The sequence below is a fragment of the Scheffersomyces xylosifermentans genome (genome assembly GCF_036884685.1).
Source record: "Scheffersomyces xylosifermentans strain CBS 12540 chromosome Unknown RJT20scaffold_8, whole genome shotgun sequence".
Classification (NCBI taxonomy): domain Eukaryota; kingdom Fungi; phylum Ascomycota; class Pichiomycetes; order Serinales; family Debaryomycetaceae; genus Scheffersomyces; species Scheffersomyces xylosifermentans.
Genome location: NW_027042946.1, coordinates 1358979 through 1374275, shown reverse-complemented (window position 1 = coordinate 1374275; position 15297 = coordinate 1358979). Strand labels below are relative to the sequence as shown.

The window sequence follows — 15297 nt, the reverse complement described above, 5'->3', positions numbered from 1 at the left end:
TCTTTTGTAGATAATTTAATTACATTCGTTATATCATTCGTTAAATGTTCTATGTACAGATCTATCTTTATTTACAATTTAAGCAATTCTTTAAACATTTCAGTAAAGGCTTTGGCATCGACCTTTCCTTGAGTTTCTCTCATTCCAAGACCTACCAAGAATTTAATGGAGTTCTTCTGACCTTTCTTGATTCTTTCCACTACATCTGGATTGTTATCAACTATTTCCAGACATATGTCCCTAACTGCATCATGAAGTTCATCAGCTGAAAGATCTTGAGGCTTTCCTAAATCATACTGCTCTATAAGTTCGTCTATAGACTTGTCTCTATCTTCTGGAGTTTGAAGGAGTTGAAGTAATAGGAGTCTCGCAGACGTGGTAGATATCTCTTTTTCTCCTACTTTAACTATCAAATCGCCCAAGAGACTGGCAGCAAGTATAGTCATGTCTACCTCAATATTGAGTTTAGTAAAGGCTCCTAAGTATTCATGGAAGAGCCAATTGTTCGCTAACTTCGTAGGCTGTTGTTTTTCATTGACCTTTTGGATCAAATGGTAGTAGTATGTTAATATATCCTTGTTATCAACAAGGAATTTGGCATATTTAAGTTCTAAGCTGTATGGCTCGGAAGTTAATTTCTTCAAAATTTGCTCTGGCAATTCAGGTAAACTTTTCCTTATGTCTGAGCTTATTGTAGAGCTGAGGTTAATGAATGGTAGTTCAGAATCTGGGACATATCTATAGTCCACAGCATCCTCCTTGATTCTCAAGGTTACTGTTTTGTTTCCAGTCCAACCTCTTGTCTCCTGGATAATATCTTCCTGATTTTTGAGAAGTTGAACTTGCCTATTGTATTCATATTTCAATGCTTCTTGGATTTCTCCATTGCTTCCTAAATTCTTGATCTCTACTCGGGGATGTCCATTCACACTGACATTTACATCTACTCTGATAGCTCCTGTTTCTAAATTTCCTGTGCAAATGTCGAGGTGTTTAACTAAAGTTTGATAATTTTTAACAAAAGCTCCAACTTGCTTCAAGTCCTCAAAGTCAGGTTTCGTCACCAACTCAATTAACGGAACGTTACTTCTGTTATAATCAACTTTGATTGTCTTGTCATATTTGTCGTACGACGTCTTACCAGTGTCCTGCTCAATTTGGATCTGCTCTATATTAATGATCTTTGAAGGGACGCTAATTTCGTCGAACTCGCTTTTCAATTCCACAAACCCATTCTTTGCTATCGGATGGTAATGCTGTGTTATTTGGTACCCTAAAGGTTGGTCAGGGTAGAAGTAGTGCTTCCTATCGAATGTTGAATTCAATTGAACGTCTGAATTCAAAGCTACAGCTAGTTTCAAAGCTAGATATAAGGCTTCTGGGTTTAGTTTCGGTTGAGTTCCTGGTAAGCCCACATCGAAATAACTTATTTTAGAATTAGGAGACGAATAGAAGCTTGATGGTGAAAGTGAGAACAACTTATATCTAGTCTTCAACTGAGTATGTATTTCAATTCCACATTTAAACTTATAATTTGGATCTAGTTTAAATTTGTTTAGCCTTCTAGAGGATGTGTGAACTAGTCGCCTCGACAACATTTGGTGGTATGCTAAACAAATTAAGAAGAAACAGAGAGAGAATGATTCCAGATATATACTTAGACACAGATTTTTCAGCTGTCTATAGGTGGTGTTTTGTGCAGGACGTTATGTGATGTCTTCAATTACTGCAAAATGGCTGGTGGTTGGTGGTTGGAAGAGATAGGAAGACATACTAAAGTAGAAAGGTGGAATTGCAGTGTGGTATAGTACTTAGAAATACTCGTAAAGTTAATTATAGTACTTCATTTTTATCTGCTCAGTAGAATTTCTGGGTAATAATCAACATTCCATCTTTTATGATAAATTTGGCAAATTATCAGAGTAAAATACTAACGCACTATAATTTCCCTAAACTCCTTTTTTAAGAATGAAACAGCTACAGAATGACTATAATATACTCTAGCAGTGGATAGAGGCAAAAAAATCCATCCATTAAGTAATATATAGCCATTTCCCAAAATACGCACGAGACGTGTATCACGTGATATTAACTTGGGACAATAATTTCTGCACCTGTTTCCAAGAAATTACGACTCCGTGGCCAAGCTGGTTAAGGCGTAAGACTGTTAATCTTGAGATCGTGAGTTCGATCCTCACCGGGGTCGAGTATAAATTTACCTAATTTTCAATGCCTTTATGGCCAAGTTGGTAAGGCACCTCACTAGTAATGAGGAGATCGTCAGTTCGAATCTGGCTGAAGGCACTTTTTTTGCATTCCAGAGCTTCTGGATGTCAAGAAGTTTTAGTTGACCAACTTAGGTGGTTAAAATCGGAGTTTGGCTTGCGATTTTGGCGTCTAGTGAAGTCAGAAGAAGTCTTGTTATCTGATCTATTCATTCAGATCCTCCCAAATATAGAATTATGGCTCGGGTAATAGGTCAATTTCTACAGACTTAGTTGGGCAGCTGAAGCTTTAGTAATACAAGTTTTGTTACCACATTTATTCACAATATCCAAAGGATCTAGTTAAACTTGAGTGCCATCTCAACGGCAGCAGCACCCCAGTCCTCACCGTGGTTATGCATTTTACCTTCGATCAAACCGGCTCTGGCTTCGGCCTGTTCGTCAGTCAAACAGGTTAAGACACCGAAGATGACTGGTAAGCCCAATTCGAAGTTCAATTTCATCAATTGGTGGGTAACGGAGTCACAGATGTATTCGAAGTGCATGGTGGAGCCCTTAATCAAGACTCCGATTGGGATCACGGCATCCAAAGGCTTGCCCAATCTCTTGTACTTGTCGACGAATAACTTGGAGCCGTATGGCAACTCAAATGAGCCTGGAACGGTCTCAATGATGATGTTCTCTTCTGCAACACCGAATTGGAGCAACTTGGCTTTGGCACCGGCAACCAAGGCTTCAATGATTTTCAGGTTCCATCTTGCGTGAAGGATACCAACTCTCAACTTTGATCCTATAAAGTGTTAGTATTCGTTTTGGAGGGACTTATTAGCTTTTTTCAGCTAAACTGATCAATTTTTCACTATCCATTGACATCCGTATCCTGATTAGTGAATAGCCATCTTCCATCGATTGCAAACATACCGTCGTAGGTCTGGTCGACTTGTCCTAATCCGCCAACAGCCATGATTGTTATGTAACTATGAATATGAATGAACGATATAGAATATAGATCCTATCTTCTAATGACAAGCAAATATATCTCTTAGTTTAAAACACAAGATTAATTTGTAATATCACTAACCGCCAATACTGTCAATTAAGAATGAACAATGAACGTGAACGTGAGAGAACATTGTCCCAGTGAGAGCGAGGGTACTGTCGGCGCCGTCGCTATTTGTCACCACTGTCGCTATTTGTCACCGCCGCCAGCCGAAAAAAGCGAGAGAGCGAGAGAGAGTGAGAGAGAGACTTCAGTCGCACCGTTGCACCGTTGCATGGGTACTGTGTATTGATTTTTTGTGCCTTTGTATTGATCTTTTTTCCGGTGGTCAATGCTGCAGTAGTATTAGTGGGAGATATTGCAGCCATGTGAAGAGCAGCAGTAGGAGGAGGAAATAATAAAGAATCGGAAAGAAGTCGACAGTACAATACCAGAGTGTCATAGTCTCTCAATAGGGTAGGGAGAGAATACAGAAAAGTGAAATATAATATGCCAAACAAAAGCGATCACGGATATCAGATAAAAACCAATGGGATCGTGAGTTTCATCTAGTGTTCATAGTTTTTAGTACGGAGGATTAATTTCACTTTAGTTTGCGAGAAGATCATGGCGTGAGCTCTGGAACCATTGCCCAAGTCTGTGGCCTAAAAGAGATTGAGAATAATCTGGGTGCAGTAGAAATCAGTACAGTATATACATATATATGTATATATACATATATATATAAAGAGAGAAATAGAGAGAGAGTGAGCGAGACAGAGAGAGTGAGCGAGACAGAGAGAGTGAGACCGACAGAGAGAGAGAGACCAACAGAGAGAGAGAGTGCGTGAAAAAGATAGCTAATATTTCCATGTCCATGGGTTCCTGCCTTCAAATATATCATTCCACACAAACAATTATCAACATGCCAAAGCTTGTTCTCTATACCTATACCATCTATAGATCCCTTTAATCCATGTGATCCTAAGATCCTTTCTCGGAAAAGCTCCAGTTTCAATTTCTAATTTTTATTTGCACCTCCAGTAGGACTTGGAATTATTGCAAATCCTATGCCCTGGAACTGTTCTCTGGAACCGTTTTATGGAACCCTGTGCGGTTACCCGCACTTGACGAAAAATTTTATATCGACACCGTTGGAGGAAGAAGTTCGTTAGTGTTAAAGAACATAGTTAATGTTGATATGCTAATATGCTAATATGATAAGAAAAAGATGCAGAATAATATGAGAAGCAACAAAGATGAAATATTATTATTTTGGCTATAGCAATATTTGGAGCACAGTCTCACACAGTCTCACAAGAAGGTATGTCTTCATGAAACTTATATCAATCCATAAAGCTTTTGTTATAGTGATGAGATTGTTACTTCTTACTAATTCATGATGTTACGAATACATAACGAAAATAGTCTTTCACCCCTATCTGACTTTAACAAAGCATTGGAAGGTTCTAATTGCGAACGTGGTACTAACAATAAAAAAGACTTTGAAATCTTCGTTTTAGTATTATACGAGTTCAACATGGTTCCATATCGTATGATGGATTTTGAATGTTTACCAGTCCAACTGAATTGGAGCCCGATTCTTGGAATATTCAAGAAATCAAGCATTCAATTATTCCCCTCCTCTCGCTCTTTAAAATCCATATCCAACACTTTGTAGACGTTATTGAAGTGGAGGTGGAGTTATCAACTTGGCTAGAAAATAAGAGAAAAACGGCCTGAGTTCAAGTTGGTTCCACTTGCACATTACGATTTTGTCAGTTATCTTCGCTTTCCCTCATTTACAGATCTTACGCTTGCACTTGCTATGAATTCTTCGATTACCTCTCTCGACTAGGAGCTCGGTTCCATAATGGAAGTCTTGCCCCAATCACCGCACCAGGAGCCCCACGCCATGAGCAAACAGCAGCTTTCATGGTGTCATTCCAGTATCTCTATGTGTCCGTTTGTTGTCTTTGTTCCTCTTTGTTGCGAACCATTATGAACGCATATTAACAACAAGTCAAACAAATGACCACCATCCCCGCATTAGACTTAGGCTCTTGTATACTGTTGGATCCAACCGTTTGCTATTTTCTATGGCCCCACCAAGAGTTTCTTCAATACTCGAGAATGTTGAGACGACTATCGTATATGTATACAGCACAGCACAGTACAGGATTGGAGATTGCTTGGAGATGCCTTGGAGATGCCTTGAAGGAGAAGGAAAAGTTGGAGATGTAGGTTCTGGTGGAACAAGAAATCTGTATCAGCCGTTACTTATACTGTATATACAATTCCGCTCCGGCGTTGGTATTGTTATCTGTCGTCATGTCTTTGCAGCAGAGCCCATCATTGTGAACACTGTGGTGGGTTCATCGCGTCCGAGACCAGCCCACTCCGTCACTCCGTTACTCCGTTTGGGGGATAATTCTCACCCCATCTGCAGTAACTTGACTGCTTTGCAGCATTGCAAATACCGACACGGCTCTTTGGGGCCACAGCAGCATTCCAGAGGACGGGTTGGGTAGGGCAAAAGATGTAGAATTTAGATAACTAGGAAGTTTCATCGAACTCTCGGGAGATACTTCCTTGGAAAAAACACTCATAGCATGTCAACACCGAACGAACCCCCAAAACCACTACTAAACACCAAATCATAGTACATCACTTCCCCTTATCCTTACCCTTTTCCGTCTTCCATTCGTATGCCTGCCCAAAATTCAAACCCCATCAAAATCAAATCATATCACATCACATCACATCACTCAGTACAGTACCATACCACACTATACAATACCATACCACATCATCTCACTACCACATCATCCCTCTACCAGCTGCCTACCGCCCGTAACTCGCACTAAAACCCTCACTAAAACTCTCACTAACTTCATTCTCTTCTTCTCTGCATCTTCCCTCCGCCAATTCCCTCCCTTCTCACCAACATTCTTCCTGACTCACCCCAACTCCCACCGTTTGTTATCTTCACGTGATCTTATCAATTTCTTTTTTTCCCTGGCTCCACCTAACAAATTTGTGTGGTGGTGGTGGTGCAAGCGAGTTTGTTGCTTGTAGATGAACCCATCTTTTTCGTACAACCACGTAAGGTTTCTATATAAGTACAGAGCAAAGACAGGATAAAAATCCGGCAATCGTTTGTAGCTTGCGTCACCGTGCTGTAGTATAAATTTCGGGTGTTTTCAGGCACTTCTTCCCCAAAATCGTTGTCCCTTCACCCATTATCAGAGTTACCTCCAGTGACACCACACTATGTCAATACATCCGACGTTAAAGTACACAACCGTGTCCTATAAAACCAACGGCGGATCGCCATCGAACAATGTCAGCGGAAATGGCGATGCCAGCTACGGTATGAAAGAAGGAACCAGTTCGTCCGGTGCTGCTGGCGCTGCCAGCAAGAAGAAGTCCAAGAAGATCGGTACCAATCAATTTGACGCCACTAGTAGCATCTTGTCAGACTACGACGAGTTGGAACTTGATGACGATAATTCTCTGTACATTTTGTTTAACCCCATCAGATCGGCTATACAAAGCACTAAAAACGAGTCAGATATCTTGTCGTTGACAAATACGACCAATACACAAGAAAACGCATACGAGTCCGAAGAGGAAGATGACGAAGAAGAAGATGATGATGAAGAGGAAGATGACGACGAGGACTACTCTCGTGCTCGTGAATGGAATAGACCTCTCGATTCCACCATAAGAGACGGTGTAAGCAACTTGTCTAATAAAATCAACAGTTGGTACCAATCGAGCATTACCGATCACGCTTTTGTCGATGACAACATTGCCAGTTGGAATGTCGACGAGAATATTATGGGCAGTAGTAAAGAAACAGTTACTAGTAAGGAAGAAATAGCGGATAGCAACACAAATACAAACAAATTGCTCCTCAAGCAATTCTACGGCGATGAGTTATTCAAGTATTTGAACCAAGATGAGATTGACAAGTTCGATAAGTTCCATAACTTGATAGATATCAAGAAATTTCTTTTGGAGAAGGAAGACAACACACCTTCCTCTGGATCTAACTCAGCATTGAGCCAATTAATTTACAAGATTTTGTTGTTGAACAAGAAGAACGGCGCTACTGCCACGTCCATCGATAATCGCGCAGCTTTCACCGGTTATGCTGGCATGACGGACTACGTCAACTACATGAATACCGCCTCTGTGTCAAAGAAACCCAGCTTTGTACAACCTACGACGTTTTCGGATACGACGGGAGGCTCTTCTTTGATCCTATGTGGGGGTGTTGGATTTGGCGGCAGCGCATCATGGAATGATATATAGATTTGTTTTTTCCAGCGGTCGATATTATCTGAGTTTTTGGTTTTATACTTAGAGGCTTGTTGAGTATTGTGGTATCATTAGTTCCATCTTGGTTGGGGCGGTAATGGGAATTGGTTTTTAGATTCCTTTGGTTTGGTTTGGTTTTATTGTATGTAGAAACATTAATTTTAGAAGACTTTCGTTAGCACATTAGTAATAATAGGAAATATTCAGTTGTTTGGACTGTAGTGGTAATCTCAACAGGGGGAGCAAGGAGGGAATCTGACAGTAAATGATCTATAAATGAGCTCAATTTTATCTACTCATCTACTCTCCAATGAGAATTCTCCTGTCCTTCCAGTAAAGACAACTTCCTATCTCATTTGGCCAAACAACACCATTCTACCTACGTCAAAACTACTATTAAATCCTCCAACTCCATATCAATATAAACCTCATCCCCCACTAGCAAGGCTTACTCTCGTTATGGCTGCGAATCACAAACTCTAATATTTTTGCAATTTCTTAGCGAGAGATCGTCACTAAAGTAACCAGCCATTTTATGTGCCACTCCCCCCACAACACACTCAATTCACATCGCTGACAACAAAAAGGGATCAAAAGACAGAACGACTGGAAAAGAGTTCTCATACAAAAACTATAAAATACTCCCATTTGACAATCACAATCATAACATCGTGATTACCTACCTAACACGCCACGTCAGTTATCGTCTTCTCCCCATTCCTGGAATCTTCCAACTGTTCTTGCCGCAAATCTCGTTCCTCGTTCCTCGCTCTCGCGACTGTCGCCTCCACATTTTTTATCTCTGCCGTTACCAGAAGCCGTTCTCTCTCTCGCTACGACGCGGGAAATGGGGGGAATAAAGCACATTTTTCGTGCCGTCGTTGGGAAAGGTACGACGACGAAATTACACACCCACGCTCTTTCGTGAGACACTGGAAACAGTCAACGGGGAGACTCACTGAGACACACACTGAGACTGACACTTTCCACTAACAGAAACTCTCTAAATACAACAACAATAATTCAAGGCCCATACCTTTCAACCACTTCCCACTCTTATCACCCCAAACTCTCTCAAATACACATACAAACTCCCACAATTAAGCCCAACTACTCAGTTGTCTCATATCTCTCCTACATCTCAATAAACATCAACAAACTGTTAAACTTCTTCTCTATACTCTCTCTACGCCCGCACTCTTCTCCTCCCCACCCCACTGACTGACTCCACTAACAAAAATTCAGTTACGATCACGTGACGCTACGGCGAACTTGCAAAACGTCGAACGAAAAGTTTTTGCAAAGGAAACTGGAAAAGTGGTGGTTTCGGAGTTGATAAATCAAGGTTTGCGAATTCCATATAAGTCAATAGCTAAACGGTCAGAACATTGCCCCTGGACCCCGAATCGAACTATTCTTCTTGGCGCCTAAAAACATGAGTGGATGTACGTAAAATCCCGGTACCTTTTCCATGGTTTTGGTGTGGTCTCTCCAACAGAACCTTATCGGTGAAAAGTCAACCATGAACCCCTCAAACACCGTGAAAAATACTAACAATCCGATAGTTCGTCTTCTTGACATAGTAAAATTCTTCTTGCCTTTGTTGCCGGAAGTAGAATTCCCCGACGAGCAGATCAGTTTTGATGAAAGAGTCGTCTTCACCATCGCCAGTGGTATCCTCTTTCTCTTTGGTCAGTTGCCAATCTACGGATTGGTAGCCAACGCCCAATTCAAGATTGAGGACCCATTCTTCAACTTCAGATCCATTTTCGCCATGGAAAAAGGAACTCTTTTGGAGTTGGGTTTGTTACCAGTTATAACTTCTGCCTTCTTATGGCAGTTGGCTGCTGGTTTAAGATTGATTAATGTCAACTTAGGTCTCAGATCAGACCGTGAATTGTACCAAACTGGCCAAAAGTTGACCAGTTTCGTATTGTCCTTTGTCTACGCTGCTGGTTTCATCTACTCTGGTTACTTCGACAGTGCCATTCGTGGTTATGACCCAATTTCTGACTCTACCCCTTACGGCTGGTACGTCTTTATCTTTGTTCAGATTTCCACTTGGTCTATTTTTGTGACCTTGCTCATTGAAATCTTTGACAAGGGCTACGCATTCGGTAGTGGTATTTTATGTTTCTTGACTTTACAAACTGCTACCAGATTTATCGCCGAATTCCTTGGCATTGAGATCTACCCAGTTGCCAACTCCAACAAATCAGAGAGTTACGGAGCTTTCATCAACTTCACCAGAAACTTGAGCTTCAACTTGAACTCCTTGGCCTCCAATGTCTTAAACTCATTCAGTAGATTAAACTTACCAAACTTGACGCAATTCTACGTTACTCTCTTGAGTATTCTCGCCGTCATCTACTTCCAAAACTGCAGAATCGAACTTCCAATCAGATCCACTAAAGTTAGAGGAATGAACAACGTCTACCCAATCAGATTATTATACACCGGTGCCTTGCCAATCTTGTTCGCCTACACAATCCTTATTAACCTCCAAATATTCGGTTACTTTGTCTACGTCACCTTGCAAAACACCAAGACTTCCAGCTTTATTATTTCCTTACTTGCCAAGTTCAAGTTGGACTCCTATTCTAACAACTTGGGCTTAACTTCCGGATTCTTGTACTACTTCACCAACTCTACCTCATTGTTCAACACTTTACTTTCCCCAATTAGAACTGTTGTCTACGCCTCCACTGTCATTGTATTGTCCTCATGGTTTGCCGACAAATGGAGTTACATGTCTGGCTCAGCTCCAAAGGATATTTCCAAGACATTCAAGGAACAAGGTATTTCTATTTCCGGTAAAAGAGATATCTCCATCACCAAGGAATTGGGAAGAGTCATTCCAGTCGCTGCTGTCAGTGGTGCTTTCATTTTGGCTGCTCTTGCCATTTCCGGAGACCTTTTGGGTGGCTTGGGTAAGGGAGCCTCCGCAGTTATCGGTGTCTCCTCTGCCTTCGGTGTCTTGGAGGAGTTCATGATGGAGTACCAGCAAACTGGAGGTAACTCCCAATTCACTCAAGCATTTGGTGGATTATAAGCAACGAGATCAAGTTCAGAGACACAACATGAAATCTTCCGATTGCATCTAATGTTTGATTTTCACTCGAATAGTTTTATTTCCCCTGTATTTGTTACATGTTTGTTCAATCTTACTTTCTCATAATAGCTTGTCCTACGACGAAGGTTGTTCACCACTCATCAAGTTAGTCATTTCATCATTTCTAATTCTTAAAAAACAACACTTAATATACAATACGATAAAATATGGAACATTGTAGGTAATAGTGGTTTGTCGCGGCTTTCACGTCTAGCACATAAATAAAGTACAGCACGTATCTATCATTTTTCTATCACTTTCAGTCTTTGAACAAGGATGTTGGTAAAGGGTTGTTTGAACGAAATAAAATAGATGCAAAAAAATAATGACTCCTACGCGGTTCGAACGCGTGCATCTTTACGATAGTAGAACTTGAGTCTACCGCCTTAACCACTCGGCCAAAGAGCCCTTATTGAAATTATTGTAATTAAGCTCCATAGCGCCTCAAACTTCCAAATTTATGTGCAGTCCAACGTTTTCCTGCGGTGTGGATGTTTTATTGGGGTTTCGCAGCCTTTTTGGGGGTCGCTTTATAAGCATTTTATGGTAAGATAAGACTAACACAATGATATTTGTTAAAAGTGATAGAGTACTAGTACTCGTCGATGTTTGCTAGAAGAGAGCTGATATTTTCTGAAAAATTTATTAAGTTGAAAAATACACATTTTCTTATAAAATTGCTAAATACATCAAAGAAATAAAGAAAAAAAGATTACCTTAGAATAACCTTAATATAAATAATTGCCCCTAACCCATTATATAACCAAGTTTTCGCCGTCGAAATAATCCAAAAGAGCCTTGTCTATCCAGTCACAGCCAGTTTCCGAAACAGGAGACAACTGACCCGAAGGAGGTATAGTCTCGAATTGGTCGCTACCTGGGAATAACCCGTTGAAATTCGATATGCTGTTTCTCTGAATGTCAATGAAGTTATTAGTGGCAGTTGGAATGCCATTTCTCTGATCCATAAAGCTGTTTGGTGCATCCAAGAAGCTATCAACAGCGTAACCTGTTGAAGCACTTGTTTGGCTAGTACTATTAATAGAAGTCGAAGTCTCTCTTGGTTCGTACAGTTCTGTACTATAGGATTTGTCTGGCTCAGAACTAGTGTCATTAATAGAGTCTCCCAATGTCATCTTCTCAATGCTTATTTCGACTTGTGGTAAGTTGTCCTTCAACCTGGTGTATAGGTTAGGACGTAAAGTGGTCAAAGACTCTCGTATGTGTTTTGCCAACTTTCCGGAAAGAATCCAATGCCTTGAAATAGGATAAATGGCAGATAATGACAAGGTAATGTACTCTGAATAGATGTCCAATTCACTAGGATCCAATCCCGAAGGCTTTGTCATGTCGCTTAATAGGGTGTTTTCAACCCAAATGTACGCACTTATATGGACTAACGATGCCAATGCAAGAGCACAGGCAAATAATGGAGTCCTATCCGTCACCTTGGCCGCATTAGTGTCAATCAAGACCTGAGTGATGGAAGTAGCAGCTTCAATTGTTTTACGAGTCTCAATGATAGCTCTCGATTCAGCTTCTGTCTGCGTTGGCATGTCCTTTGCTTCAAGTACATCTTCTCCACACTTTGGATTCTGAGGGGAGTTAATCTTCCATAAAAGTGAGAAAGGACGATGGACAAAGATCTTAGCGTAGTTATACATTAAGATCGCCTGATGGACTCCTTCATTGATGTTACCATTCTTCTGTATAAGTGATGGCGAGTTATACATTCTTGGATCTTCCAATTTCATTTCCCAACTAGAAATGGATGCCTTGAGCCTGGTCAAGGTGGATTGGAAAGGCTTCTTCTCCAAGATCTCGACATTCAATTTCACGGACTCAGTTACAAGTTTAGAAGCTTCTGATCTTCCTTTGTAGTCAAAGTCTTCTCTTGCTGGATAGGTTGGGTAATTTACTGATACAGGTATGCTTGAAATGGTGGTGACAGTTCTTCCATCAGCGGAGCCAATAATAACGTCAAAGAAATACAATTCCCAGAACGTCCTTCTGGCATTGTCCAATACACTCTGTTTCGATATATGACTTAAACGAGGAGAATCAAATACCTTGCAATGTGTGCTTGAATTATCTGATTGTGGGGACAAAACGGCAAGATGTGAGTTGGGATCCACTCTATCTATGACATTTATTTCGAGCTCTTGCAATAAATGGACACAAGCATGCCTTATCTTTTTGCTGAAAATGTGAAGTGATGATATGTGGGCTATTATAGAAACAAGTAATAACACCTGCACCGTCATCAAATCTAAGTTATCATTTTGCCTTACTAACTCTAGACATTGCACAAGTCTGTCTGAGATCAAGTCGACATTCTTTGAGTACATATTAGTCGTCTCTCCGTCTCCTACAATCTTCATAATCAACAATAACTCTCTAGCGACGGAGGCGGTGCCAAGATACACAATCAACTCCTCTCGACAAGGCAAGAATGGATGAGCATTATGGAAGTTCTCATAATACTTTTTCACGATATTGTCCTGATCTAAGCTTATGAGGTCGATGAAGTTGTCAGGATTGTGGATCTGTACTCCGAAATCGAAATCTTTAAGCGACCCAAAGCCTTTTACAGGTTCTTTATTGGCAAACAAACAGTCGAGATTTCCCACTGCATGGTCAAGCTTGATTCTTTTACGAATATTGGTCAAGATTTCGGTTTCTTTTGAATCCAAAGGCTTACCATCAGGACGAGAGCTGAAATATTGAACAGCGTACTTTCCAGCACAGTCTATTCCATTACATTTGGTGCTATCGTTAGCACAGGGAAGCTTATACAACTCATCGAATATGGAGTTATTGGAAATATTCCGTATGTTACTGTTCTTCTGTGCTAAGTTGAGTTCTCTGGCGGTCTTCAGAAGAGGGAAGTCTTCTATCTCTGGTAAGACACCAGGTATTTTCTCTTTGTTGTCCTTATTCTTTCTCGATACCCCTTTTTTCCTAGAACCTCCTCTGTGACTCTCGACATAGGTGCAAACCTTTTGGTTCTTCGAGCATCTTCCACAGCTTGGAGTTTCTCCATCACACTTGAAGTGCCGTTTTCTACACTCCAAACATGCTTTACTAACATGCTTTCTCAGCTTCGTTTTGGTGGAATCCGAAGAGTCCAATTGGTCAGACATTATTTATTGTCCAACAAGCTTAGTTTCCTGGTGTTGCCATGAACACAAGAGGCTTCAAAATTGTTCCTACTGCCATTTACATTCATTTAGGGTTCAATTCTGAAAGTGGTGTCAAATGTATTCTATCGTAGAGGAGCGGGGTTTGGAAAATTCCAGATAATCACGTGACCATAACCAAACCCCGTTATATATATAAGCAGGAGAATGTGTCTGGAATTGCATGAAAGGTGATAAATTGGGTGATTGAGAAGATTTGAGAGTTCTACATGACGTTTCCTAGGCACGGTGGTATTGTCAGAGCAGAGCCAACGTGACAGAATCAGCCTTTATTGACGGTGGCATCACCAGTGTCATCCAATAGTAGAGCCCCTATACCCGCGACATTAAGCCCTTCTGGCACAAACCGCACCCATGAAATCCGCAGAAGGGAACATAGTAGTAATCAAGAATATATTAGGATTTACCAGAGCAGATAGAAAAGCGGAGAACCAGCACGTGAAGCGGCCCAGTTTTAATATTCTTATCAAGAAATTAAAATGTTCACTGTTCATTTACAGGTTCACTTGGTTCCTATCGTTAGAGCCGTGCGTGGAACCATGAGCATTTAGTGAGAAGTGAAAAATCGGATAATCTGTATGTTCCGCGACCAAATAGTTTTTGGGACAAGAGAGATGGAGAGGGAAGGAGGGAGAGAGAAGGGCAAAGGCAATAGAAGAGTTTTTTAGTAGACACAAGAAGTCTGGTTAAGATTAATAGGAGAAGGAAAAAGGAGAAGAAAAAAGTATAGTATGGAAATAAAGTATAGAAGACAGTTTGGAGATGTTTAGTGTCCCAGAAATATTGAAAAAAAATAGGAATTAGTCATTCTGGTTTGGTATAAGAAGTCTTGGTTCTTTTTTTTCTTTCTTTCAATAAGGTTAGTACTATTAGCGGAATGGTGGTAAAAGTAAGTGTCATACGAGGTATTCTTTGTTGTTTTTGTCTATTCTTATTGTTCTTATTGTGGTTGATGCTAACCAATGAACGTATTTTCTCTGGTGAATTCCTCACTGAATAGTCGTCCCGAATTAACCGTTATCTCTTACCGTTTTAGTGTGAATTTCTGCTTCCGATCTCCACGCCCACTTATCTCTTAACAGTAGAGGGACTAAATTTAGAAATACCCCCTAACCCCCACCCAGATGACTGTATACTTGCCGTCATATGCTGCAAATAGGAACTTTGTATACAGAGCATTGATGGGTGATTGGAGTTGAGCACAGTCAGATAGACTCGTTCAGCAAGCGTGGGTATTAATAGAGTTATTGATGAGTGTTATATGGTGGAGTATTGAGAAAGAGAGAGGGAACAAATGGTTACGGTGTAGGATTGTAGAGTTTGGCTCAAAGGTGTAAAAATGAAGATAAGCAAAACGGGAAACTAAGCAGTAAATTCTTCCATAGTCTTGAGGCATCTAGTAGATGAGGCACCTTATTTAATTCTACCACGTTGTTGGCGGTTTTCTCAGGTAGT

General features: G+C 40.6%; 5 protein-coding genes and 3 non-coding genes across 8 annotated transcripts; 4 read left to right on the top strand and 4 right to left on the bottom strand. All coding sequences in view use genetic code 12, as the record gives it.

Annotated features, from left to right (window-relative positions):
* Positions 1-6: 6 nt before the first annotated feature.
* Positions 7-1619, bottom strand: RJT20DRAFT_131607 (glutamyl-tRNA(Gln) amidotransferase subunit). Its single transcript, XM_064918042.1, has one exon. It carries the CDS (start codon positions 1596-1598, stop codon positions 72-74), a length of 1527 nt encoding a protein of 508 aa, XP_064772184.1. The 5' UTR covers positions 1599-1619; the 3' UTR covers positions 7-71.
* Positions 1620-2132: 513 nt separating this feature from the next.
* On the top strand, positions 2133-2206 carry RJT20DRAFT_t164. Its single transcript has one exon. It is a non-coding gene; the product is annotated as a tRNA-Asn (tRNA).
* A 25-nt stretch (positions 2207-2231) lies between these two features.
* RJT20DRAFT_t165 lies at positions 2232-2304 on the top strand. The gene has a single exon. It is a non-coding gene; the product is annotated as a tRNA-Thr (tRNA).
* RIB4 (lumazine synthase) lies at positions 2244-3389 on the bottom strand. Its single transcript, XM_064918041.1, has 2 exons — positions 3147-3389; positions 2244-3015 (listed from the first exon to the last, which is right to left on the bottom strand). The coding sequence occupies exons 1-2, from the start codon at positions 3187-3189 to the stop codon at positions 2564-2566; spliced, it is 495 nt and encodes a 164-aa protein (XP_064772183.1). The 5' UTR covers positions 3190-3389; the 3' UTR covers positions 2244-2563.
* Positions 3390-6274: 2885 nt separating this feature from the next.
* Positions 6275-7665, top strand: RJT20DRAFT_65671 (uncharacterized protein). The gene has a single exon (XM_064921144.1). It carries the CDS (start codon positions 6478-6480, stop codon positions 7522-7524), a length of 1047 nt encoding a protein of 348 aa, XP_064772182.1. The 5' UTR covers positions 6275-6477; the 3' UTR covers positions 7525-7665.
* A 1117-nt stretch (positions 7666-8782) lies between these two features.
* SSH1 (Ssh1p) lies at positions 8783-10930 on the top strand. The gene is made up of 2 exons (XM_064918040.1): positions 8783-8975; positions 9096-10930. Exons 1-2 carry the CDS (start codon positions 8966-8968, stop codon positions 10580-10582), a joined length of 1497 nt encoding a protein of 498 aa, XP_064772181.1. The 5' UTR covers positions 8783-8965; the 3' UTR covers positions 10583-10930.
* A 38-nt stretch (positions 10931-10968) lies between these two features.
* RJT20DRAFT_t163 lies at positions 10969-11050 on the bottom strand. Its single transcript has one exon. It is a non-coding gene; the product is annotated as a tRNA-Leu (tRNA).
* A 214-nt stretch (positions 11051-11264) lies between these two features.
* ZCF2 (Zcf2p) lies at positions 11265-13888 on the bottom strand. Its single transcript, XM_064918039.1, has one exon. It carries the CDS (start codon positions 13783-13785, stop codon positions 11398-11400), a length of 2388 nt encoding a protein of 795 aa, XP_064772180.1. The 5' UTR covers positions 13786-13888; the 3' UTR covers positions 11265-11397.
* Positions 13889-15297: the final 1409 nt, after the last annotated feature.